We start from the raw sequence: 26727 nt of genomic DNA, 5'->3' as shown, positions 1-26727 counted from the left end.
ATGAGCTAGTATGCATAGCATGCGCCGTAGACATCGATGCGATGTTTTCAGCAAATATCTACTTAACGGTGTGGGTTAAGGAGATATTTCTTGCACCTACAGGTATTAATCTAGGCTTACCTGTAGGTGCAAGTTGTCAAAGGGGGATTACAATCACTTTCATTTATTGCACTTGTTTCCCGTTAGATTTACCTTTTTAATTAAATTTGCAGTCGTATTGTGTGAGATAAAAATTTAGAACTACTACCGCTATTTTATTCTCTAGGGCATCTGCTTTCAGAAAATATGTAATATTTGGGGAGTTTTATGTGATCTTCAGGCCGAAAATGATTTTGTAAACATGTCTGCAAAAAAAAGTGCAAAACCAGCTCTGGCAGCGCAAGGGTTAAAGTTGATAAAATAAATAAATAAAGTGAGAGTGGAGCTCCAGTCTGCGGCCAAGATACCCTTGGGGAAATGCAGATGTGACAGGAAATGTGTCCTCCACTTCCACGAGTTGTGTCTATTGTCTATTAAATGTTTGTAACATTAAAGTTTATTATAAAAAAAAAAAAGAAAAGTGGAGTGGAGGACACATGCTTCCTGTCAAACGTGGAGCTCCAGTCTGCAGCTAAACCATCTCTATATTCCGCCCCTCTTCTGGGCCCCGCCTTTTATTGTGTATACCAGCCCTTATGGGTGTCTACCCTGCCTGCTGGGGCGCTACCCCTCTGTGTATGGACCGCCCCTCCCAATGTATACCGAGGCTGCTGGGGAAGCAGCTGTTGTGACTCTGATGGTCGAGTGAAGGGCTGATTGTTGTGTGTGTAAGGTAAGTACCCGGGACACCCTACACTGACCCCTCCTCTCACCTGCCTGAACCCCCCCCCCCTCTCACCTGACTGAACCCCTCCCTCCACTGACCCCCTCCTCTCACCTGACTGGACCCCCCCCTTCCACTGACCCCTCCTCTCACCTGCCTAAAACCCCCCCCCCTCCACTGACCCTCCCCTCTCACCTGACTGAACCCCCCCTCCACTGACCCCCTCCTCTCACCTGACTGGACCCCCCCCTCCACTGACCCCCTCCTCTCACCTGACTGGACCCCCCCCCCTTCCACTGACCCCCTCCTCTCACCTGACTGAACCCCCCCCCCTCCACTGACCCTCCCCTCTCACCTGACTGAACCCCCCCCCTCCACTCACCTGACTGGACCCCCCCCCCCCCCTCCACTGACCCCCCTCCTCTCACCTGACTGGACCCCCCCTCCACTGACCCCCTGCCTGGACCCCCCCTCCTCTCACCTGCCTGGACCCCCCCTCCTCTCACCTGCCTGGACCCCCCCTCCTCTCACCTGCCTGGACCCCCCTCCTCCTCTCGCCTGCCTGGACCCCCCCCTCCTCTCGCCTGCCTGGACCCCCCCCTCCTCTCGCCTGCCTGGACCCCCCCCCCCATCTCTCGCCTGCCTGGACCCCCCCCATCTCTCGCCTGCCTGGACCCCCCCCCATCTCTCGCCTGCCTGGACCCCCCCCCATCTCTCGTCTGCCTGGACCCCCCTATCTCTCACTTGCCTGGACCCCCCCCCCCCTCCTCTCACCTCCTGGGACCCCCCCTCCTCACCTCACCTGCCGGGACCCCCCTCCACTGACCCCCTCCTCTCACCTGCTACTACTTTTCTAATTATATACATTGTCCTTCTCTACTCCTATAATATTACTCTTCTAAAATATTCCATACATTGTTCCCATCCTCCTATTATATACATTGTTGCTCTCCCCTCCTCTTGTATGGTATACATTGTTGCTCTCCCCCTCCTCTTGTATGGTATACATTGTTACTCTCCCCCTCCTCCTCCTTGTATGGTATACATTGTTACTCTCCCCCTCCTTGTATGGTATACATTGTTACTCTCCCCCTCCTTGTATGGTATACATTGTTACTCTCCCCCTCCTCCTCCTTGTATGGTATACATTGTTACTCTCCCCCTCCTCCTCCTTGTATGGTATACATTGTTACTCTCCCCCTCCTCCTCCTTGTATGGTATACATTGTTACTCTCCCCCTCCTCCTCCTTGTATGGTATACATTGTTACTCTCCCCCTCCTCCTCCTTGTATGGTATACATTGTTACTCTCCCCCTCCTCCTCCTTGTATGGTATACGTTGTTGCTCTCCCCCTCCTCTTGTATGGTATACGTTGTTGCTCTCCCCCTCCTCTTGTATGGTATACGTTGTTGCTCTCCCCCTCCTCTTGTATGGTATACGTTGTTGCTCTCCCCCTCCTCTTGTATGGTATACGTTGTTGCTCTCCCCCTCCTCTTGTATGGTATACGTTGTTGCTCTCCCCCTCCTCTTGTATGGTATACGTTGTTGCTCTCCCCCTCCTCCTTGTATGGTATACGTTGTTGCTCTCCCCCTCCTCCTTGTATGGTATACGTTGTTGCTCTCCCCCTCCTCTTGTATGGTATACATTGTTGCTCTCCCCCTCCTCTTGTATGGTATACGTTGTCGCTCTCCCCCTCCTCTTGTATGGTATACGTTGTTGCTCTCCCCCTCCTCCTTGTATGGTATACGTTGTCGCTCTCCCCCTCCTCTTGTATGGTATACATTGTTGCTCTCCCCCTCCTCCTTGTATGGTATACATTGTTGCTCTCCCCCTCCTCTTGTATGGTATACATTGTTGCTCTCCCCCTCCTCCTTGTATGGTATACATTGTTGCTCTCCCCCTCCTCTTGTATGGTATACATTGTTGCTCATAGTCCCGGTATAAGTGTAGAGTCCAGGCTTGTGTGAGCTTTATATGAAGACCTCAGCCCTGCGCTCTGCCTGTACCCTCCATAGTATCTGTATGTTGTCCCCTCCTCCAGCACATTGATTGGGGGCTGAGGCCTGGTCAGTTCCATAGTATGAAGCTGTACTAACCCCGACCTCCAGCATTTCCTCTCGTTCAGCTCTGGAGAAATGATCTGTGAATTTTCCACAAACTTTGGGGCTCCTTCACACTCCCGCACACTGCCCAGATCGGCAGATTCCTGCAGGGGGAAAGGATTTGGCGATCGGCAGAGGAAGGAAACCGGTGAATGGAGGAGATGGACCTTTCACCCTCTTTTTAGAGGCACCCAGCTCCCACTTCCTCGCGGTGACAGAAGGATGATCAGCTCTCCCCCCCTGCAATCTTCTGGGACACGTCACAGGTCCCGGGAGATTGCCCGGCCAATCACAGCGCGTGGCTCACGCATGCGCAGTCGGGCGTCCAGTCTTAATGTTGGGCATCGCTGCACCGTGGGACAGGCGAGTGTCCGCTTTATTAAAAGTCAGCAGCTACACTTTTTGCATGGGTGTAAACTCCGTTTTACGCAGGTGCTATCAGCACAAGGGACTGTTCTCACTTCTCATTGATAGTAAGTATGGTCCGTTGTGCTGATCAGAAAACAAAATGTTTAACTAAGCTTGGGCTTTATACCCCTTTCACACTGCTAGCCGGTCTTGTTGGCGGTAAAGCGCCGCTAGATCTAGCGGTGCTTATCGGGAGCTTTTAAGCCCCCGCTAGCGGCCGAAGAAAGGGTTAAATGCGCCCGAAAAGCGCCACTTCCAAAGCGCTTTGCAGGCACTTTGGCAGTGATGCCCATTCATTCCAATGGGCACGGGCGGGTTGCGAGCGCGATGTATACACCGCTCCAAAAATGATGCTTGCGGGACTTTTTTTATAACGTCCTGCAAGCGCACCGCCCCTGTGTGAAAGCACTTGGAGCTGCAGGAGAGGCGTCTTTCAGGCGCTATTTTTTTTTTTAGCCCTTTAGTGCCGGAAAAACGCCTCCAGTGTGAAAGGGTTTTGATGTATTTGCACTTGCATGCGTTTTATACACATTCATATTTCCTCTAAAAGCAGATAAGGGATCGTGCACACGGACATAATAAAATACTAATGTCTTTGCAAAACCTTGCTGGCAGAAAACAATTAAAACGCATGTAATGGTCTGTAAAGTGTGTCCTTTTAGGCCCCATTCAAATCTGGTATCGCAGTAAAAACCGTCCCCGCTCTAAGTGCGATTTACATGCGTATGTGCCACATATAGGACAGCCTCTTCACTTGAATAGGCTGCCCTATGCGCGTTTGTGGCCCAAAATAAGCTTTTGCACCTTTTTGGGTGACGAGCTTTGCGTGATTTTTAAAGATGCGTTTTTTTGCTGTGATTTTGGCGCAACAGTCGCAGCAGAATTGTACTGTATTTGGGGGTGCTATTAAAAAATGTCATGCGTTTCACTGTGATTTGGAATGGAAGTGAGGGTTGGCGCTAGGGCCGAAACAACTAATCGATTATGAAATTACCGTATTTATCGCGGTATAACGCGCTCCCGCGTATACCGCGCACCCCTAAAGTGACCCCCAATCCTGTGGAAAAAAAGTTATTTTTGTACTTACAGTTTTGGTGTCTTGCGCGGCGTCCATCGGTGGCCTCGTCGGGTCCGGTGTCCTTCTGCGGCGGGTCCGGTGTCCTTCTGCGGCGGGTCCGGTGTCCTTCTGCGGCGGGTCCGGTGTCCTTCTGCGGCGGGTCCGGTGTCCTTCTGCGGCGGGTCCGGTGTCCTCTTTGGCGGGTCCGGCGTCCTTCTGTGGCGTCCTCCCCGCTCGTTTCCCACGCCGAGTTTTGAATACTGCGCCAGCATATACCGAGCGCAGTACACTCGGGCAGGCTCGGCAACTGTCGCGCTCACGTCCTGTACGTCCAGGACGTGACCGTGGAAGAAGCCGAGACTGGCCGACTATACCCGAGTGTACTGCGCTCGGTATATGTCGGCGCAGTATTCAAAACTCGGCGCGGGTATCGGCGTATATTGCGCACCCACGATTTTGCCCTGATTTTCAGGGAAAAAAAGTGCGTGATATACGCCGATAAATACGGTAATCGATTAATCGGTCAGTAACATAATGGGGTTAAAAAAAATAAAATTAACCCTTTATAGTACAAAAAAGCAAATCGCTACTGTAAATATTACTTTCACTGTCCCACAGTTAAAAAAATTAACCCCTTACAGTAGTGATTATTTGCTCTTTTTGTACTTATTTTTGTTTTTTTAACCCCATTATGTTACTAAACGTCTCAGGCCTGGGGTCACACCTCTGTGTTTTGGTGTTTTTTGCAGACAAACACTACAGTTCATTTACGTGTTTTCCTATGGGACACGTTCACATCCATGATTTTTTTTTCAGCTGCTGCGTATTTGGAAAGGGCAAGGACTTATTAACGCAAAACGGTGCTACTTTTTTTATTTTTTTTGGTTCAATATACTTCAATGGAGAAGCTGCAGAAAAGCATGTAATGTGTTTTTGTGGCAATTTGTGTTTTGTAATCTGTCCAACAACAAATTGGCCCCAAAACAATTAAAAATGCATTTTTTTTTTTTAAGGCTATTATCCGATTAATCGAAACAACAATAATCGGCCAACTAATCGATTATGAAAATAATCGTTATTTGCAGCCCTAGTTGAAGCGATTCCAAATCGCCAAGTGTAAATGGGGCCTTATTTACACCTGAAAAATGATATGAAGCCCACACACGATAATTTTTCGGAATGAAAAAAACTTTGTTTTTCAAAAACGTCATTTGAAATGATCGTGTGTGGGCTACACATCATTTTTCAGGTTCTGAAAAACGACAAAAATGAATTTCGAACATGCTGCATTTTTTAACGTCGTTTTAAACTATGTTGTTTTTCGGGTTGTTAAAAAATGACCGTGTGTGGGCTAAAACGACGTAAAAAAACCCACGCATGCTCAGAAGCAAGTTATGAGACGGGAGCGCTCGTTCTGGTAAAACTACCGTTCTGAATGGAGTAAGCACATTCATCACGCTGTAACAGACAGAAAAGCGCAAATCGTCTTTTACTAACACGGAATCGGCTAAAGCAGCCCAAAGGCGAATAGAACTTCCCCTTTTATAGTGCCGTTGTCCGTCACGGCGCTTTGCTAGATCATTTTTTAAAAACGATGGTGTGTAGACAATGATGAAGTTGGGAAAACTTAGTTTTTTGGACATGTTTTTTTTTTTCATGCTGAAAAATGATCGTGTGTACGCGGCATTAGGGTTTGCTTACGCCGGGCGTGTTAGAACTGAGCTTGACAGCCAATCCAAATGCACAAAGAAGGCAAATGCCTTGTTTCCTATTCGATCAGGTCAGCGGTGGTATGTACTGAAAAAAGTACAGCATGCAGTGTGGCGCAATCCATTACATCACTCCGTGCTGCAGCCAATAAAATTCACTGAAATTTCACTTTTTTTTTTATGGATTTGATTGACAGCAGCGGGAGCCAATGTCCGGGCCTCACTGTGCCCATGCCTCACTGTGCCCATGATTAGACTGACGTTTAACATTGGAGTCTATGGAAGGGGTGCCCAGCTTTGAAAAATCGGTGCTCCCCGGCCGTAGGTCCCCCAGACAACAAACTCTGCACACTTGTAGAGGAGAAATTGGGCTACATGTGTGCCAAGTTTGGGGGACCTACGGCCGGCCGGTACCGGGTCCCCAAAGTCTGGAAGATCAGGCGCAAAAAGGTGACGCGAGTATAAGCCGAGGGGGGCATTTTCAGCACAAAAATAATGTGCTGAAAAACTCGGCTTATACTCGAGTATATACGGAATGCCAATATATGAAGACAAAGGAATAATTAAGTGGAAATAAGCGAAAAAATAAAAACGAATACAGAGTCCAAAAGTGACACAACATAATTGGTGCAGGGTTGAAACAACAAATAAGTCCCGTGCAACACAAGTGATGAATCCAAAAAAAAAGAAAGTTCTGAATGCAGTGAGGTATCCAAAATGAATCGGGACAATAGTAGGAACGTGATGATTGATACCAGTCTTCCCAAGAGTATCGTGATCGTTTCAGATGTGACACCCAAGTGTATAGTGATCTGCTTACCAGATGGCCATCACTGTGATAAACAGTTGTGCCTAGCTCAGGGAATAAGGTTTCCCCACAACCTATGTCTCTCTGTAGCAATGTGGCGATGATTGCGATCCACAAACGCTCATAAAGAAAAGATAAAAGCTTGAATAGTGTAGTATGTAAAAACCAGTAGTTTTAATAATGGTGATTAATGCACTTACAAATGGCAGATATCAATGGCAGTGTATAAAGGGAGAGCTGCGGCGTCTCAGTGATCCCTTCCTCTCGTTCGGGTATTGCGTGATGACGTCAGCGCCCCCCTACGCGTTTCAACTGGGGATTGCTGTTAAGTGCATTAATCACTATTATTAAAACGTCTGGTTTTTACATACTACACTATGCAAGCTTTTATCTTTCCTTTTTTATAAGCATTTGTAGACCACCCCCCCACAGTTGGAAATGCCTAGCAGGGAACACATTTAACCCCTTGATCGCCCCCTAGTGTTAACCCCTTCCCTGCCACTGACATTTATACAGTAATCGATGCATTTTTATAGCACTGCTTGCTGTATTATGCCATTGACGCATCGGTCTCAAAAGGTGTCCGATGCGTCACCCGCATATACCATTGACGCATCGGTCTCAAAAGGTGTCCGATGCGTCACCCGCAATGTCGCAGTCCCGATTTAAAAAATTGCTGATCGCAGTTATTGCTAAAAACAAAAAAGTAGAAAAGTACATATTGGCTTAAACTGATGAATACTTTTTTTTTTTTCCCTGGATATTTATTATAGTAAAAAAATATATATTTTTTTAAAAAAAATTTTTATTTGTTTATAGAGTAAAATATAAACTGCAGAGGTGATCAAATGCCACCAAAAGGGGGAAAAAATGCCACCAAAAGAAAGCTCCATTTGTGGGGAAAAAAAAGGGCGTCCATTTTGTTTTGGGTTAAATGTCGCATGACCGTGTAATTGTCAGTTAAAGCGACACAGTACCTTATTGCAAAAAAAATGGCCCGGTCATTAAGGGGGCAAATCTTTCTGGGCTGAAGTGCCCCATAACGAATTTGTCTGGGTGTATAAATGGATCTAACAATGTATTTTACCCAGATGTGTGCATCACCCTCCTTTTTTTTTTATGCGAGTTATACCATTGTCCGATCAGGTTCCTTTCTCTTTTTTTTTTCTTTTTTTTCCCCGGCCAATCTTGTCATGCAGTCCATCCCATTATATTTTGTAAACAGCTGAATTGCTAAATAATAATGTAGTAAGACTGCATTCCCTATTGAGATCCTATGTGTGGAATCCGCCCTAGATTCTGTAAACTGCAGCACACAAATTATGGTGAGTGTACTTTAGTTAATATCTAAACCCAAGACCAAAAAGAAGCAAAATAATCCCTTTCCTACTTTTATCTAAACTGTACATGCGTTTTTGTTGTAATATTCCCAACCCTCCCTTCTATATATGTTCAGAATACTTCCATAATCCCAAAGGGAAATGATTGATTAAAGCGGTTGTAAACCCGCATCAAATTTATTTTTTATTTTTTTTCTCCTGTAAGGCAAAAGTCATAATGAGCTAATATGCACCGCATATTAGCTCATTATGAAATACTTACCTCGGAACGAGGTGTGTAGCACTTACCTGGTCCACGATGAGCGAGATTTCATCTTGCCTCGGTGTGTCTTCCGGGTATCGCCGCTCCAGCGCTGTGATTGGCTGGAGCGACGATGATGTCACTCCCGCGCGTGCGCACGGGAGATTTAAAACTCGGCAAGGTCCGGCGGCTGCCGGTCCTTTCGCTGTAGATCCCCCCCCCCCTCCGCATGCGCCGTGGCGCATTGCGAGGGGAATATCTCCTAAACCATGCAGGTTTAGGAGATATTCTCCTTACCTACAGGTAAGCCTTGTTATAGGCTTACCTGTAGGTAAAAGTCAAAAAAGTGGGTTTACAACCACTTTAAGTCCTGGGGAAAAAGTTTGGTAGACAACTGCATGATTCTGATCCCCTAAAGATATTTTTTACCCAAAAGGCCCACAAAGCCTCTGTGGCCCGAGAATGAAGTTCTAAGGCCCCGTACACACGACAGAGGAACTCGACGTGCTTGGCACGTCGAGTTCCTCGTCTCGTTTTGGGATGAAGCCGCCGAGGAGCTCGGCGGGCCGCCTTCTCCTATAGAACAACGCGGCCAACGAGAAAATAGAGAACATGTTCTCTATTTTCTCGTCGAGCTCCTCGGCGGCTCCATCGAGCCAAAACTGTACAGACGACAGAGATTCTCGGCAGAATCCGGGTTTTGACCGAGTTTCTCGGCGAATTCTGCCGAGAATCTCTGTCGTGTGTACGAGGCCTCAGATCTTAGGTTCCCCTATGATATTCAGAGGATTTTCCTCTCTGCCTCTGATCACTGCTGCCTCCATTAGATGGCGACTTGGACTTTGCTACATATACAGTATCTCATAAAAGTAAGTACACCCCTCACATTTTTGTAAATATTTTATTCTATCTTTTCATGTGACAACACTGAAGATATTACACTTTGCTACAATGTAAAGTAGTGAGTACAGCTTGTATAACAGAGTACAGCTGTCCCCTCAAAATAACTCAACACACAGCTATTAATGTCTAAACCGCTGGCAACAAAAGTGAGTACACCCCTAAGTAAAAATGTCCAAATTGGGCCCAAAGTGTCAATATTTTGTGTGGCCACCATTATTTTCCAGCACTGCCTTATCCCTCTTGGGCATGGAGATCACCAGAGCTTCACAGGTTGCCACTGGAGTCCTCTTCCACTCCTCCATGACGACATCTCAGAGCTGGTGGATGTTAGAGACCTTGCGCTCCTCCACCTTTCCGTTTGAGGATTCCCCACAGATGCTCAATAGGGTTTAGGTCTGGAGACATGCTTGGCCAGTCCATCATCTTTATCCTCAGCTTCTTTAGCAAGGCAGTGGTCATCTTGGAGGTGTGTTTGGGGTCTTTATCATGTTGGAATACTGCCCTGTGGCTCAGTCCCTGAAGGGAAGGGATCATGCTCTGCTTCAGTATGTCACAGTACATGTTGGCATTCATGGTTCCCTCAATGAACTGTAGCTCCCCAGTGCCGGCAGCACTCATGCAGCCCCAGACCATGACACTCCCACCACCATGCTTGACTGTAGGCAAGACACACTTGTCTTTGTACTCCTCAATTGGTTGCTGCCACACACGCTTGACACCATCTGAACCATATAAGTTTATCTTGGTCTCATCAGACCACAGGACCTGGTTCCAGTAATCCATGTCCTTAGTCTGCTTGTCTTCAGCAAATCTTTAGAAGAGGCTTCCTTCTGGACCAACAGCAATGCAGACCAATTTGATGCCGTGTGCAGCATATGGTCTGAGCCCTCACAGGCTAATCCACCCACCCCTTCAACCTCTGCAGCAATGCTGGCAGTACTAATGTGTCTATTTCCCAGAGACAACCGCTGGATATGACGCTGAGCACTTACACTCACCTTCTTTGGTCGACCATGGTCAAGGCCTGTTCTGAGTGCAACCTGTGCTTTTAAATCGCTGTGTGGTCTTGGCCATCTGTGATCGATACACCTTCTATGTGAATGCATTCGCTACCTGGGTCATTTATCTGGGCTCTTCAGAATTCAAGGATGCCTTCACGTTGTTCTCATCACTTGACCTCACCTCTGGGAGCCAGTTCCTCCTGCTTTCCGGCCTGGGCACCTAGCACTGTAGCTGTTTCCTTTTTTCTGATTTCTTTCTGTTTCTATGGATTTTCTTTTTCTGTCTTGCTGTAGTCGTCTTATGCTTGGCTTCTCATATGCTTTATCATCTCTGTAGCCTGCTGTCATGGCAAGCCAAAGGAGCCCCCATTCTTCTCTTTACCTTTTTGATACCATTACTTTGTTCTCACACACAACTCAAAATGCCCTTTAGAGCCGGTTCACACAGGGGCGGCACGACTTCGGGGGCGACTCGGCCAGGCGACATGAAGACAACATCTAAGGCGACTTGCAAAATGACTTCTGTATAGAAGTCAATGCAGGTCGTCCCGAGTCGCCCCCAAAGTAGTACAAGAACCTTTTTCTAAGTCAGAGCGTCGCTCCTATTAGAACGGTTCTATTCACTAGAATGGGACGCGACTTGTCAGGCGGCAGCGTCGCCTGACGAGTCGCCCCAGTGTGAACCGAGTCTTACTGATTCCTCTGTTGGGCTTGGTTGTCTAGTTTGATTTTTGATAAATCCTTTTGTACCTTATTCCCTGCCTTTCTTTGTATTGGGTGGGGACTGTTTCCAAGCGGGGTGGGACTGACTAGGGGAAATTACAGATCGCTGTTTGTATTTGTCATTTCTCCCCCTGAGACATTTATCCCCGCCGAGCACTCACATCAGCTCCGGGGGCGAGCAGCGGGCGTGCGCGCATGCCCCTTGTGGCCACAGGGGAAGCGACGTAACATAACATCATTTCGCCGAGCCATGCTGTGAAAGGGACAAGGCCGAAATGCAATATTGGATGCCTGTGATCTTTGGGTCCTTAGACGTAACTGCATTAAAAACAGGCAAGTAACCCCCCCTGATCCCACCCTTCCCGGCAGATGCCACAATATAGTTACCCCCTAGTATTGAACTTTCCCAGTTGATCACCTATTTAATGTCAGTTATGTGGAAAACAGTTGTAATTTACTTGCAATATGTTCACTTTTTATTCAGATAGGTTTGGTACATCCATGATTCTGCTCCTGTAATAGCATTGCGTCTACGGTTATCTTATAGACCCAATTCATGAGCGCCTAAGCTTTTTTCTTGGGTTCTGTTATTCTAGATTTATGTTACTTTGTGTTCTATTAGATTGTATTTTTATACAAAGGGCCTTTACTACACTTAAAGCCGGTTCACACAGGGGCGGCACGACTTCTGGGGCGACTCGGCCAGGCGACATGAAGACGACATCTAAGGCGACTTGCAAAATGACTTCTGTATAGAAGTCAATGCAAGTCGCCCCCGAAGTAGTACAAGAACCTTTTTCTAAGTCGGACCGACTTGCGTCGCTCCTATTAGAACGGTTCTATTCACTAGAATGGGACGCGACTTGTCAGGCGGCAGCGTCGCCTGACGAGTCGCCCCAGTGTGAACCGAGTCTTACTGATTCCTCTGTTGGGCTTGGTTGTCTAGTTTGATTTTTGATAAATCCTTTTGTACCTTATTCCCTGCCTTTCTTTGTATTGGGTGGGGACTGTTTCCATTAGACCCGTTGTCTACGTTTTTACTTCGCTTTATGAAACATGACTATTATTTTTTAATTTTTTTTAAAGAATATAGCTTTTGGCTTTGAATTCACCTTTTAATCAGAGACACTTGGCTGCATACAAACTTATATTCTGCATTACAGACATTTAACTGCATGCAAACTATTGTCTTTTATGGAAATAGTGTGCTACCTTGAAAATACATGATGCTTTATTACTGGAATTGAGGCCACAGTTCTAATAATCCCACTTTGGTTTATACATTCTGGTCGTCTTCTTTCTATTGGCTGCAGAGTGTGAGGCTGGGTTCACACTGCCGCGCGGAGCGGCTCACAGCTGGGGTCCTGTGCGTCCTGGTTCACCACTTCAGGTCCAAATTTTGGGCTGAATTTGGACCTGAAACGAACCAAAAGACGCACACAGGGCTCCTGTGCAATTCTCTTCTCAGCCACCCCGGAGCTGTGTGAACCGGCTCCATAGAGAGCCGGTCACAGTCTCCTGCATGCAAATTGGATGCGGAGGAAAAACTCCACATCCAATTCGCAAATTGTGTGAACCCAACCTAAAGGGTGGGTTTGCTTGACAATAGGAAGACGAGCATAAGAAGGTACAGGTCATGGCATAACCATGACACCATGTGGTGTATTTACTAAAGGCAAATAGACTGTGCAGTTGAAGTGGGCAAGAGCAGTTGCTCCAGAGCTTGGTAAATGAGGTGAAGCTTCACTTTTCAAAGACTATCCAATTCCGTGCAAGGAAAAAATAGAAAATTGCATCTTTGCTTGCACATGATTGGATGATGGAAGTTCGCAGAGCTTCTGCTCATTTACTAAACTCTGGAGCAACTGCTCTTGCGGAGTGAAACTGCATTTTGCAAAGTGCGAAGTCTATTTGCGTTTAGTAAATCAACCCCACGTGCTCCCCTATTTCTTGTAATAAAGTCCTGCCAATTTTCTGGGCACAATTTTACATTGTGTTTCAAGCCCATAACTTGAAGAATTGCATGCAATGCGTCGGCAAAGTAACACTTTTGAAGAAAATGGTCAGAAATGGCCAGCAGGTTATAGGGCTGGTACTCTTTAGTTTGGATGTTGAGCAGTTCATGGGATGAAATCTTGCTAGATTTGTTCTTCCCAGTACTAGGACCATTTTGTTGGAGGGAGTTGCGCACTAGCAGTGAACTTTTGTAAGACGCTTTCCCCGACCTTGTTCATTCCCCCGACCTTGTTCATTCCCCCGACCTTGTTCATTCCCCCGACCTTGTTCATTCCCCCGACCTTGTTCATTCCCCCGACCTTGTTCATTCCCCCGACCTTGTTCATTGCCCCGACCTTGTTCATTGCCCCGACCTTGTTCATTGCCCGACTTAGTTGGGGTAGGGGGTACACTTTGGTGGGGGTGGGTCAGCCACGCCCTAAGACCTTTGACCTCTGGGAACCCGCCTTCTGACCTTTGCGGGAGGTCCCTGTTCCAATTCTGAGTCCTAGCCATATTCTTTAATGGGAAACCCCTAACCCTTTTGTGTATATGTGATCTGCTCGTGTATTGCAACTATTGGTGACATTCTACAGCAGTAAAGATTTACACTGTCGAAGCTGAAGGTAGACCTAGTTATGGGTATGGAGGTTGGGAGACGGATACAAATTTGTCATTATTGCATAACCTCCTTTAAGGATGTGGCTGTTTGGCTCCAGGTCAGGATTATAGATGGCACTCCATACCCTCCCAAAATTATCTGACTGACTAATGCATATAATCATAGTACTGTATATAGTTAGGAAGCCAACCCAACCCAGCATAAAACCTGAGTACCTTGCAGGACGTTTGACTTACTATATTATCCCGTAGTTACATGCTAAAGGCAATGTAGATTTGTTTTGTTTTATCAATTTAAAATCATTTGAAAATGTGTGTTTTTTTTCTTTTTTTTTTTTTTTGTCAGATTTTAAATCTAAAATATTGCAGATTATACTCTTATTTGCAGCCAGCAAATGGGACTGTGGGCTTATTTTTCTCAAGTTTCCTGGGCTGTTTTTATCTGCTTTGCTGGGAGAAAAAAAAATCTTACAGGGCTCAACAGCTAAAGCAGAAAGAAATACAACTGAATGAGTTGGAATAGTTGCTTATCCACACTTTCTTTCCCTCTCTCCTGTGTGTAGATTGCTGGTACAAAGATTCAGTTTGAGGGCTCGTTCACACCATACGGGCATAAAAACTGATGGGCAACTGTGCAGATTTTACTTGCAGAGACATCAGTTTACCTTGGGTTTTCATGCATGTGGACATCAGTTTTCATGCACATCTGTTATGCACAGACCGCCATCCCCTGTGTCTGCCACCCCTGCCTGTCCCCCCGCCTTCCCTGTTCCCACCATCACTGTGGCTCTACTACCATCGATGTGGCGCTTTCAATACATTTTTTCCCTTACTTTTGCCAGAATTATTATGAAGGAGTTGTGCCCCATACACACAAGCGGAATTTCCACCAGCAAAAGTCTGATGTGAGCTTTTCATCGGAAATTCCAACTGTGCGTATGCTCCATCAGACTTTTACTGGAGGAGTTTCCGCCAGCAAAAGTTTGAGAGCAGGTTCTCAATTTTTCTGACTGAAAAAATTACAAATCCGAAAATCCGTTCATCTTTATGTAATTCCGACGGGAAAAACAATATGCATGTTTTGGAAACAATTTGCATGCTCGGAAGCATTGAACTTCTTCTTTTTCTCACCTCATCATAGTGTTGTATGACACTGCGTTCTTAACACTCGAAAGTCTGACCGTGTGTATGCAAGCCAAGCTTGAGCGGAATCATCGGAACTTGAGCGGAACCATCCAACTTTTTCCGACGGAAATCCTGCTCGTGTGTGTACAGGGCATTACTCAAATTGTGTGCTGTGGGTCGCTGCCCTTACTCAAAATTGTATGCTGTGGGTCGCTGCCCTTACTCCAAATTGTATGCTGTGGGTCGCTGCCCTTACTCCAAATTGTATGCTGTGGGTCGCTGCCCTTACTCCAAATTGTATGCTGTGGGTCGCTGCCCTTACTCAAATTGTGTGCTGTGGCTCGCTGCCCTTACTCAAATTGTGTGCTGTGGGTCGCTGCCCTTACTCAAATTGTGTGCTGTGGCTCGCTGCCCTTACTCAAATTGTGTGCTGTGGCTCGCTGCCCTTACTCAAATTGTATGCTGTGGCTCGCTGCCCTTAGTACATTGTCATTACTTCTTATAGTGCAGTGGTTTGTGTCGAGTTTTGAGAAACAAGGATTTTTTTTTTCCCGACTAACATGAGAAGGTGTTGCAATTGGAAAGTCAACAGATTTGCTGACTGCAGCGATGAATCAGATGAGCCCGAGACAGTGTGTGCGGCTGTAACTTCCTCATACCAGACCGGCACATGACTTCTAAGACACAAACACAATTACTGCAAACAGGCGTTCGTCTTCCAGGATCATGTCTTCAAGTAACCCCTTTGCTATAGGCTGCCACTGCTGACTTTTTTTTCCAAAAACCCTAGTGGTTATTCATAACCCTTGGCTTCAATACTATCTAAAGTTGTCTATACACTAGTAGAATATACATCAGTAAAAAGGGAAAAAAAGTGTCTTTGGGACGTTCGTTCAATTGTCTAATAGCGAGATTAAGCCCAGGTTCACACTGGGTACGATTTGCTTCGATTCGAGATGCGATTTCACTTGTGAAATCGCATCTCAAATCGGCGGCAATTGTCGGCAATGACACTGTCCTAATCGGTGCGACGCCGCATCTGCGGCGCTGCACCGATTTAAAAAAGTAGTTCCTGTACTACTTTTTGTGATTTAGGGCCGCGATTTACATTGACATCTGTGCAGAAACCTGCACCGATGTCTCTTAAATCGCGGCCGAAATCGGGAGTGAAATCGTGTGAGTTCAGCTGAACTGGCACGGCTTCACTCCCGCAGCCCAGTGTGAACCAGGGCTAAAACGACAGTTGTTTCTTATCGTTGTAATGAGTAAATTTGAAGGAGCAAGATGGAAATGTTTTCTCAAGAAAAATTCTAAATGTGAACGGGGTTTACATTTGGGAAAAATGTTTTAATATGTCGAATTCCATTCAAATAGGAGGTCTGATTGAAAATTTTTAGTGGCTATCAAACAATATTGGCTGATTTGATGGCAAGATCGAATGTTATGTTTAACTATTTTTGCAGAATTTGCATGTAAACTTTGCAGCGGAATTCCAAATTATTATATATATATATATAATTTTTTTTTTTTCTTAAACAGAAAAGTTTTTAATAATAAAAAAAATTACAATACAGTCAGCATTCAACAGTCAAATATTGCTTGGTTACAGTATCCGTTTGAAATATCCACGTTGATCATCCTACCAATCCAATTTTTTTTTTTTTTTGTTATACTCCGCCCTTCCATTGAAGGAGCCACTTGCCTCTCTAATGTCCATGCCCCCGGAATGGCCCGATTATTCAGTCATTAACGATGTCATGTACCCTCTCTCTAGTTTTTCCTCCTCTTCTTCTTTTTCTTCTGTTTTTTCCCTCTTTTATGCTTTCCGATTCGTTTCCCTTACCCCTTTAAGGGCTGGTTACCCCTCCCCCCTTCACCCTCTCTTCCCTTTCTTCCAAACCGTGGATTGATTCTAGGTAGTAGTTCACCAGCGGCGCTTAGACGCTCACTGTCCAGTGGGCATTTGGCGCCTAACCAAGCTCAAAAATCTATCAATCATACAAAATGCATTTTCTACCATTTCTCAACTGGAGATAAATCCCAAGAATGTTCTCATCTAAGTCCGGTCCGCGTCAACCTTAGGGTACTCAATCTCCCTCCCCTGGGAAGGGGGGGGGGGGGGGCGGCATCAACTGCACAGCCTGTGTGTTAAATTAGTTGTTGTTTGGTATATTTGGGCGTCACCCGATGAGAAGGGGGGGCCAGTCAACCCCCATCTGGGAAAAAAGGGGGGGAATCCACCATTTGGTCCTCCATCTCCCTATCCACTCACGTCCACCAATGCAGCCCACGCCTTATCAAATTTAGCCGGGCATTGCCTGTTCTCGTACGTGGGCTTGTACAGGGGAAGTGCTGAATCAACCGCCTTCTGCCAGATTGAATTCTACATTTCTACATACTGTCAATACTGCTGACACAGAACAAGCATGCCTATTGTGAAAGCCAAAGGCTTTACATGCTTATTTTAGGCTAGTGACTTAAATTGAAGCTAGAGGGTCTGCAAGGCAGCCAGACTGCTAGCATTTGCGACGCGTGAAGTCACAGCCCCAATCTACTTCTCGGGTCCCCTGACGCTGCTCCTGGCTGCTTCCTCCTGCTGAGTGCCCCATAGCAAGCAGCTTGCTATGGAGACACTTGTGTGGGCTCGCTCCTTTAGCCATGCTCTGTGTGTTCATTGATGAAGTGTGGCTCGGACCTGTCCCCTGCCCATTCACTGGCAGTGAATGGGTTAACCACTAGGTGGCGCTGAAGGGGTCAAGTGTCCTAGGGAGTGATTCTAACTGTTAGGGGGAGGAGCTACCAATGATACGTCACTGTTCCCGATAACGGGGAACTGTAAACTAGTGACATGTCACTGATCTACTAAGGCATCCCCCTGTTCTGCCTTTGCCGACCGCAATCAAGGGCCCCAAGGGACCCGCAAGCGCACTCACATGGCACACGCCCGCTGGGCGGCAAACTTAAAGGGACATACAGGTACGCCCATTTGCCTGCCCGTGTGATTGTGTCGCCATAAAAGTGTGTGCAGCGGTCGCTATGTGGTTAATGGACGCAGCAGCAGGACTCTGGAGCGAGCCCACACGGTTGCCCCCCATGGAAAGCAACTCTCCGTGGGGGGGCACCCAATGAAAGGGGGAAGCCAGGAGCGCCAGCGGGGCACCCCAGGAGGGGAGGATTGGGGCTGGTCTGTACAAAACCCTTGCACCGAGCAGGTAGGCATAACATGTTTAAAACCTTTACAACCCCTTTTTTTTCATAATAAGCATCTGATCGCTGCAAAAATCACAATGGTCCCAGAAATTTGTCAAAAGTGTCCAATGCGTCCGTCATAAAGTCGCAGTCACGACAAAGAAAAAAAGCCATAAACCAATCCTTATTTTGTAGACCTGCAGACATTCCTCTTTTCACTTCCTCATTGTTGGTTTTTGCTCAGAAGTTGCTCTATTTCTTCTCTGTTCTGTTCACTTCCTGCTTGTCTGATTGTTACTCGCCACCGTGATGGGAGGCTTTACTGCGGTGGTCAGTGACGTGCTCACCCCCTCCTGGGAACTACACCTGTGTGGCAGGACGCTCTCTATGTGTTAGAGACTTCAAGGAGGTGTGAATTACTGGGCGTGCCGCAATTCATACTGGGAAATGTAGTTCTTACATGAACGAGAGCCGCAAACCAGGAAGTGAATGAGAGAACAGAAACTAGAATGCCGGAGGGATATAGATGAAGGAATTTAATAGGTATTTACTAGTTTTAGTAGTAGTTTTAACAGAATCATTACACTATTCTGTCTGTCTACCTTGCAGACATTAATTTTAGGCAAAACATTTTTTTCCTTTACAACCCCTTTAAGCGGGTAATAACACTGATTAAAATTCTGCCAGTACGGCAGGGGTGTGTTAGAAAAAAATCCTCTTTTCTTCTTGCAGTCAACTGGCTGACAGGGACATTTAAAAAAATTAACAGTGTATGGCTAGCCTTATACAATTTTCTTATTCAATTCCCTTTAGATTTACCTTCAACTATGTAGTGCAAGGGCCTGCGTGATTGCATACAAAGTGAAGGTGTTTAGGTTTGACCTCCATATTGGTAAATCTAAAGAACAATTGTACAAGAAGATTTTATAATGTATGGCCATCAATATTCCTTCATTCATAGCTGTTCTGTATAGTGGTGAGTGAAGGTCACCATATAGTCACAAGATTAGCTGCAGGGCTTCTCCTAAAAGTGATTACACAACTTGCTCGTCAGACTCTGCTTTGTGGCCGTATGGACTTTCACAACTACTGTATGTAGCAATGTGAAGGCACGTGTCTGTTTCACTTGCTGTATAAAGGGAAAGAGGTTTGTGGCTTCCAGTTGACTGCTACAGCCACAGCAATGTTCTTTTCACGTATGTGACCATACTGACCCATGAACACATTTACACGTACCGTATTTGCCGGCGTATAAGACGACCCCCTAATTTTCCAGCTAAAATGTAGGTTTTGGGATATACTCACTGTGCCATCTGTAACATGCCTCACTGTGCCATCTGTAACATGCCTCACTGTGCCATCTGTAACATGCCTCACTGTGCCATCTGTAACATGCCTCACTGTGCCATCTGTAACATGCCTCACTGTGCCATCTGTAACATGCCTCGACGATCTCCCTACCTGTTTGCAGAGATGTCAGACGGCGGCCATCCATTATTCAAAAGCCGTGCCTCCTCCTCAGGCTGTTCCGTGATAGGCGGAACAGTAATTTTCCCAGCAGAGCCTCTGTTCAGTGTTCCGCCTATCATGGATGTCAAGGCATCCGTGATAGGCTGAACACTAAACAGAGGCTCTGCTGGGAAAATTAGTGTTCCGCCTATCACGGGACAGTCGGAGGAGGAGGCATGCTTTTTTAATAATGGATGGCCGACGTCTGACACAGGTACCCGGCGTATAAGACGACCCCCAACTTTTGGGGCATTATTTTACATGCAAAAAGTCATCTTATACGCTGGAAAATACGGTAAGTACAATCCGGTCTATAAATTCCTGTAACTGGTGGCTTTGCTTGAACATGTATTGCAATACGCAAAATTATATTTAATGGAATCCAGATGTGAATAATTTCGAGCTAGGTAAGTGACAATATATTACTTTTTGTTTTTCCAGGACAGTTAATTTGGTTGGTTGGAGTGATCTGGTACAAAATGAAGCCCAAAATTGTGTACAAACCAGTGAGTATTTGTCGCATTATATCAATCTCATTTCTGTATATATCTGTATGCATCCTTCAAACTTATTTGAATCAAAAGGGCTGGTAACTTGGATGCTCTTAAATAAAAGTCCTTTATTGGTTACATGGGTACACGCTGTAAGCTGACGCGTTTCGGCTAAGAAGCGTTCATCAGTTTTGAAGGCTTCTTGGCCAAAGCGTGTCAGCCTACAGCCTGTACCCATAACCAATAAAGGACTTTTATTCAAGAGCATCTGAGTTGCCAGCCCTTTTGATTCACGTATTGTATTTATGGGGCGGAACGTCCTGGCTAGAGCACTGAATCGCAGTTCGTGGACTTCTATATTGGCAGTGGCGCTGGGGTAACTTTTTGTTTCTCTTGAAACGTATTTCTCTGGTAGGAGACAGAAGATATTACTGGAAATCTATGGTGTTTCCAATATAATAATATTTATAATTTGCACATTTAAAAAAAAAAAAAAACTTAATTGCAAATTGCATTGTTATCAACGTGTGTTCGTGTTAAAAAAAATTCGCTCTTCTTTTTTTTTATTTTTACTACATGTTGTCTGTAATTATTATGTATTCCAAGGATAGATGTTTCACTCCTATATTTATGGTGTATGCCAGGTGCACTTCATCAAGGTAATCTTCATACAATTCCAACTTGGTTCAGAGCCATTCACAGGTCTTGAAATAGAGATTAAAGCCGGCCATACACGGTTTGTATTGTGAAAGAATTTTCTTTCGAAAATCGTATCAAAGAATTTTTGTACGATTTTCGCACCGTTAGTGGGCTGCAGCAACAGACGATTTTTTTTTTTTTTTTGTCCGGCAAACAAATTTGAGAAATCTGACACGTTGGAAATTTTTTGAAAAACTATTTTCTGATCAATGATGGGAGAATCGTGTGAGAGATGTAATAGGAAAAAAAAATGCGCTTGTGCAAGAAAAGAATATTCCCGGAGAGAAACAAATATTCTCGGCAACATGAAGGTTTGGTCGGCCGAATTTTCGAAAATCAATGGTGGCATCATCGGATCACAAAAACAAACTTTCTGATTTTGAAAAATAATTTGTTCGAAATTCGACCGTGTATTTCAGTTTTGATGGATCTCTGTCCATCTTTCTTAAATGGGTTCTAAAGGCAGAAGGGTGTTTGTGTGTTTTAATGTATTTAAAAAAAAAAAAAAAAAAGACGGTGGTCTCCAAACTGGGTCCCAGGGCTGGATTTGGTCCCTTGCTTTTATCTGATCCTTTGGGCATCCCCCCCCCACTGTCAGAAACATTGGGGCATAGTTCCTCCCACTGACAGCGACAACAGGGGGCATGATATTCCTCTGGCTGACGCCAATGATGGGGCACTATTCCTCTGGCTGACACCAGTGATGGGGCACTGTTTACGCCCACTGACACCATGACATGTTCTACTTCTGCTGGCCACAGACCCGCAAACTAGCTTTTTGTCTACAAAGTTTGGAGACCCCTGTAAAAAACCTGTGTGCATCAGCCCCTCCTATTACTTGCCTGAGCCCCATCTTATTCCATCAATGTTGCACGAGAGTCGCGAAGTCCGGCGACTCTCCCGCCTCACTGGCTAAGACAGCAGCATGCACCATTGGCCCCCGATGCTCCAGTCAGTCAAGTCAATGAGGGAGGGGTGGGGCCGAGCCAAGGCACTGTGGGGGTCCTCTGCCGAAAGGAGGGGCCAGGAGTGCCGACAAGGGACGTCGGAAGAGGAGGATCAGGGCTGCTCTGTGCAAAATCGCTGCACAGAGCAGGCAAGTATAATATGTTTGTTATTTTTAAACAAAAATTAAGATTTTTTTTTAATATCACAAATGCTGTAGTTGCTCGCTTATTAATATTTTTTAGGGCACTTATCTCTGCAGGCTTCCAGTGGTGTCCTCTTCTGAGACGATTTTTCAATTGGGTGCTGGCATCTTCACCTTGCGGATTCACAGATGGTCTCCGTACTGGGCATGTGTGAAGTGCGCTAAGCCAAGTACCCACTCCCCCTCCCCCTCAAGCGGTGCCAAATGTGGCAGCAGGGGGAAGACAAGCAGAGCTTCCCCTTTTGGGTGGAGCTCCACTTTAAATTCTGATCTGGGTTCCTGAAGCCTGGAGGCTTTGTTAGGGCTTGAGTGGGATAAAACTTCTATTCCTACTTGGTAGCTAGACCCTGTTAATCGCAGCTCTCCACAGACCTTTTTATATATGTGAGCTGACTGACTGATCAGTGCACTTTCTCTCTGCTGTGGGATCCTGCTACTGGGCGAAAAAAAGCTGAGTGCTGACAGAACACTAAAAATATACAAGAGCTGCCTGTTTTGAGAAATACTTTTGAGTAGACGCAAAGTTCAGATGAAAGATGTACCAGCAAATAAAAAAGCAAATTACTTTTTCAGCTTCCTGCATCGCCAAATGCCACTCTAGGGCTGGGTTCACACTGCATCCAATTCGCATGACCGGTTCTCAATGGAGCCCGCTCACGCACTTCCGGGGCGGCCATGGCGCGCACTGGAAATGGGTCCTATGCGTCTTTGGCTCTGTTTTTCAGGTCCGAATTTAGGCAAATGGTCGGACCTGATTTGAACCTGAAACGGAGAACCGGGACACGCCGGACCCCCTGCTGTGCCCCTGCGGTCTCAGCTAGTGTGAACCCAGCCACATATAGGAAAATAATCCCTACAGTCTCTGCAGAAACTGACACCTGACTCTTCTGCATCTGGTAGACACTAGAGATCGACACTCCAGAAGTGCCGGCTTAGGCAGGTACTGGAGCATTATCTTCCCCTTATCAGGGGGCCATTTGGTGGTGCAGGTTACAGAAGAGGTTATTTTTTTTCAGTCACTTTAAAATGCACCAGACATGCATTCGAAATGTAAACAAATGCACTACACCACTGCTAAAAGGCCAAAGTACGATTTTTATTCAATTAAAGGTCAGGGGGGCCTTTAAAAGGGTAGCCGCTGCATTTGGGGGGTATTTTTATTTTTAACTATGACCTTGATGAGGTCAGGCCCTGATGAAGGGGGTGATTTTGGACCCCTGAAAAGCATTGGAAACTTTTGATTGTCCTGACTAGGGTTGTCCCGATACCACTTTTTTAGGACCGAGTACAAGTACCGATACTTTTTTTCGAGTAGTCGCCGATACCGAATACCGATACTTTTTTTAAATGTGTCCCCAAATGCAGCCATGTCCCCCACATATGCAGCCATGTCCCCCTAGCCATGTCCCTCACATATGCAGCCATGTCCCTCTAGCCATGTCCCTCTAGCCATGTCCCTCTAGCCATGTCCCTCACATATGCAGCAATGTCCCTCTAGCCATGTCCCTCACATATGCAGCAATGTCCCTCTAGCCATGTCCCCCACATATGCAGCCATGTCCCTCTAGCCATGTCCCTCACATATGCAGCCATGTCCCTCTAGCCATGTCCCTCACATATGCAGCCATGTCCCTCTAGCCATGTCCCTCACATATGCAGCCATGTCCCTCTAGCCATGTCCCTCACATATGCAGCCATGTGCCTCTAGCCATGTCCCTCACATATGCAGCCATGTCCCTCTAGCCATGTCCCTCTAGCCATGTCCCTCTAGCCATGTCCCTCTAGCCATGTCCCTCTAGCCATGTCCCCCATACCTTTGCCGCCGAAAGCCGCCGCCGCATGGAGAAAATCACAGCATTCATTTGAATAGCTGTTTTGCCCGCGCGTATAGACACTCCCCCTTGCTCGGGATTGGACAGATCGCGATCACCCATCCAATCCCGGGCAAGGGGGAGTGTCTATACGCGCGGGAACACTACAGCTATTCAAATGAAAGCTGTGATGTTCACGCACAGCGTTTAACCGATGCGGCGGGGGGGGGGGGTATTCTATTTAGGTATCGGGGGTATTTGCGCGAGTACGAGTACTCCCGCAAATACTCGGTATCGGTCCCGATACCGATACTGGTATCGGTATCGGGACAACCCTAGTCCTGACCTTTATTGGAATATAGTACTATCTGGATCTTTTAGCAGTGGTGCTTTTTGTTTGTTTTTGGTACATTGCACTAGAAACCAATGAGGTCGTAGAGTTCCTTTGTCATATAGAAGTTGCCTACTTGGGAACCAGATCAATCACATCAACATCAATACCTTAAGATAACCTTACAGGCCCAGTAGTATTTTTCCACTTTTCCTTAACTTTAAAGGGTTTATTTATTTTTTGGGATAACATTGGCTTTATATTTGTTACATGCCTCATTCACATGGCAAAATCTGGAAATAAATAAATCGGCTTGCCATTTTGAAATGTATTCTGGAATCTTCTGCAAGAAAAAAATCTACTTGGTCCTCTTTGTTATGAGGTTGCTGGGAAGCTGTTTCTGCCATAATGAACCCGGGCTGTACTGCGTAGGAAGATATCTCATCAGTTATACTCAATTTCAATAATGTGGGGTTTATTTACTAAAGCTAGAGACTGCAAAATCTAAATCGCTTCTGCATATAAACCAATCGGATTCTAACTTCAGCTTGTTCAATTCAGCTTTGGCAAAAAAAAAAAAAACTGGAAGCTGATTGGTTACTATGCAGAAGTGAGTTTGATTTTTGCACTTTCCAGCAATGGTAAATCAACCCGTCTGCCCTAACAAAGGGTTTAAGAATTAGGAACTTGGCTTCTCCATTGTGTTAACCACTTGAGCACCGGGCCATCGTCAAATGACGGCTTCACGATGACTCTGAATATTCAACAGGACGTCTTTTGACGTCTTGTATTCCTCCGGCCACTGGGGGGCGCGCGAGCCCGAGATGCCGATGCGCGTGCCTGGTACCCGCGATCGGTAACGACAGAGCAGTGACGTGGAGCTCTGTGTGTAAACACAGAGCTCCACGTCCTGTCAGGGGACAGAGGAGACCGATCTGTGTCTCTTGTACATAGGGACATAGATCGGTCACCCCCCTTCCCCCACAGTTAGAACACAATACAGGTATACATATTAACCCCTCCCTCACCCCCTAGTGTTAACCCCTTGAATGCCAGTCACATTTATACAGTAATTAGTGCATATTTATCGCATTAATCGCTGTATAAATGTGAATGGCGCCAAAAACGTGTCAAAAGTGTCCGATGTGTTCGCCGCAATGTCACGGTGACAGTAAAAAAATCGCAAATCGCTGCCAATACTAGTAAAAAAATTAATAAAATAAAAATGCCATCTATCACCTATTTTGTAAACGCTATAACTTTTGCGCAAACCAATCAATATATGATCATTGCGATTTTTTTTTTTTTTTTTTTTTTTTTTTTTTTACCAAAAATATGTAGAAGAATACGTATCGGCCTAAACTGAGGAAAACAAGTTTTTTTAAAAAAAATTGTGATATTTATTAAATAAAAAAGTAAAAAATATTGTGTTTTTTTTTTTTTTTTAAATTGTCACTCTTTTGTTTAGCGCAAAAAATAAAAAACGCAGAGGTGATCAAATACCACCAAAAGAAAGCTCTATTTGTGGGAACAAAATGATAAAAAAATTGTTTGGGTACAGTGTAGCACGACCGCGCAATTGTCATTCAAAGTGCGACAGTGCTGAAAGCTGAAAATTGGCTTGGTCAGGAAGGTGCGTAAGTGCCCGGTATGGAAGTGGTTAAAGAGAACTGGACCCAGTCCCTAGCCCAGCTATTGGGGCAGAGCATGCCATGTTAAGTTAGCTGCGGCATATTTTTTGGAAAACGCTAATGTAAATGTATGGTATGTACGAGCACATAACGGATATGCAGTTGGGTTTTCTCAAAAATGTTGCTACAAAAGTGGAAAGGCATGTATGTCTGTGTTGGCTGATGGAAAACAATACGCTGTTGTGTGGCTGATATCAAATCTTATCAACACTTTTAAATCAATTAGTCTGGGTAAATTTGAGTATGCCAACTCGCTTATTAAAGTAGATTTTGACTGAACTTCCAACTATGGCTAAACCTACTCCTGCTCCTATTCTAAAGCCTCATACACACGATCGGATTATCCAACGGAAATTGTGTGACAGGCTGTTGTGGGAAAATCTGACCGTTTGTACGATCCATGGGACAATTGTCAGATTTTCCGCCAACAATTGTGGGATAGCATGCTTTAAAATTGTCTGCCAACAAATGTGTGTTGTCGGATTATCCATCGGACAAAACTCCAAAAACGCATGCTCAGAAGCAATGCTCACCATAACATTAGCAGAAGGTGGCGCTAAAGTGCTGAAAAACCACGTAGTTTTGTGTTGGCTGACAATTCTTTGCCATTTGTATGCAATACAAGTTGCTGGCCAATGTGTGTGTGTGTGTGTGTATATATATGTGTGTGTGTGTGTGTGTGTATATATATATATATATATATGTGTGTGTGTATGTATATATATATATATATATATATATGTGTGTGTGTGTATATATATATAGATAGATAGATAGATAGATAGATAGATAGATAGATAGATAGATAGATAGATAGATAGATAGATAGATAGATAGATAGATAGATAGAGAGAGAGAGAGAGAGAGAGAGAGAGAGAGAGAGAGAGAGAGAGAGAGAGAGAGAGAAAATATATAATATATCTATCTCTCTCACACAAAACTACTGGCACAATCCACACATCATCGGTGCTGTATATTGGTGCCACTTTCACATGACTTTAAAAGAAAGAAAAAAAGTAT

General features: G+C 45.4%; 1 protein-coding gene across 1 annotated transcript in view; it reads left to right on the top strand.

The window, feature by feature from the left end:
* Positions 1-691: 691 nt before the first annotated feature.
* PLD3 (phospholipase D family member 3) overlaps positions 692-26727 on the top strand; it is a 63003-nt gene continuing 36967 nt past the window's right edge. The window contains exons 1-2 of the mRNA XM_040323146.1: positions 692-811; positions 19976-20040. Coding sequence (XP_040179080.1) covers positions 20014-20040 — 27 coding nt within the window. The 5' untranslated portion in view covers positions 692-811; positions 19976-20013. The remainder of the gene's footprint in view (positions 812-19975; positions 20041-26727) is intronic.

Source organism: Rana temporaria, chromosome 9 (assembly GCF_905171775.1).
Source record: "Rana temporaria chromosome 9, aRanTem1.1, whole genome shotgun sequence".
NCBI lineage: Eukaryota > Metazoa > Chordata > Amphibia > Anura > Ranidae > Rana > Rana temporaria.
The sequence above is the reverse complement of the archived record's forward strand: the minus strand, read 5'-3'. Positions and strand labels throughout refer to the sequence as shown.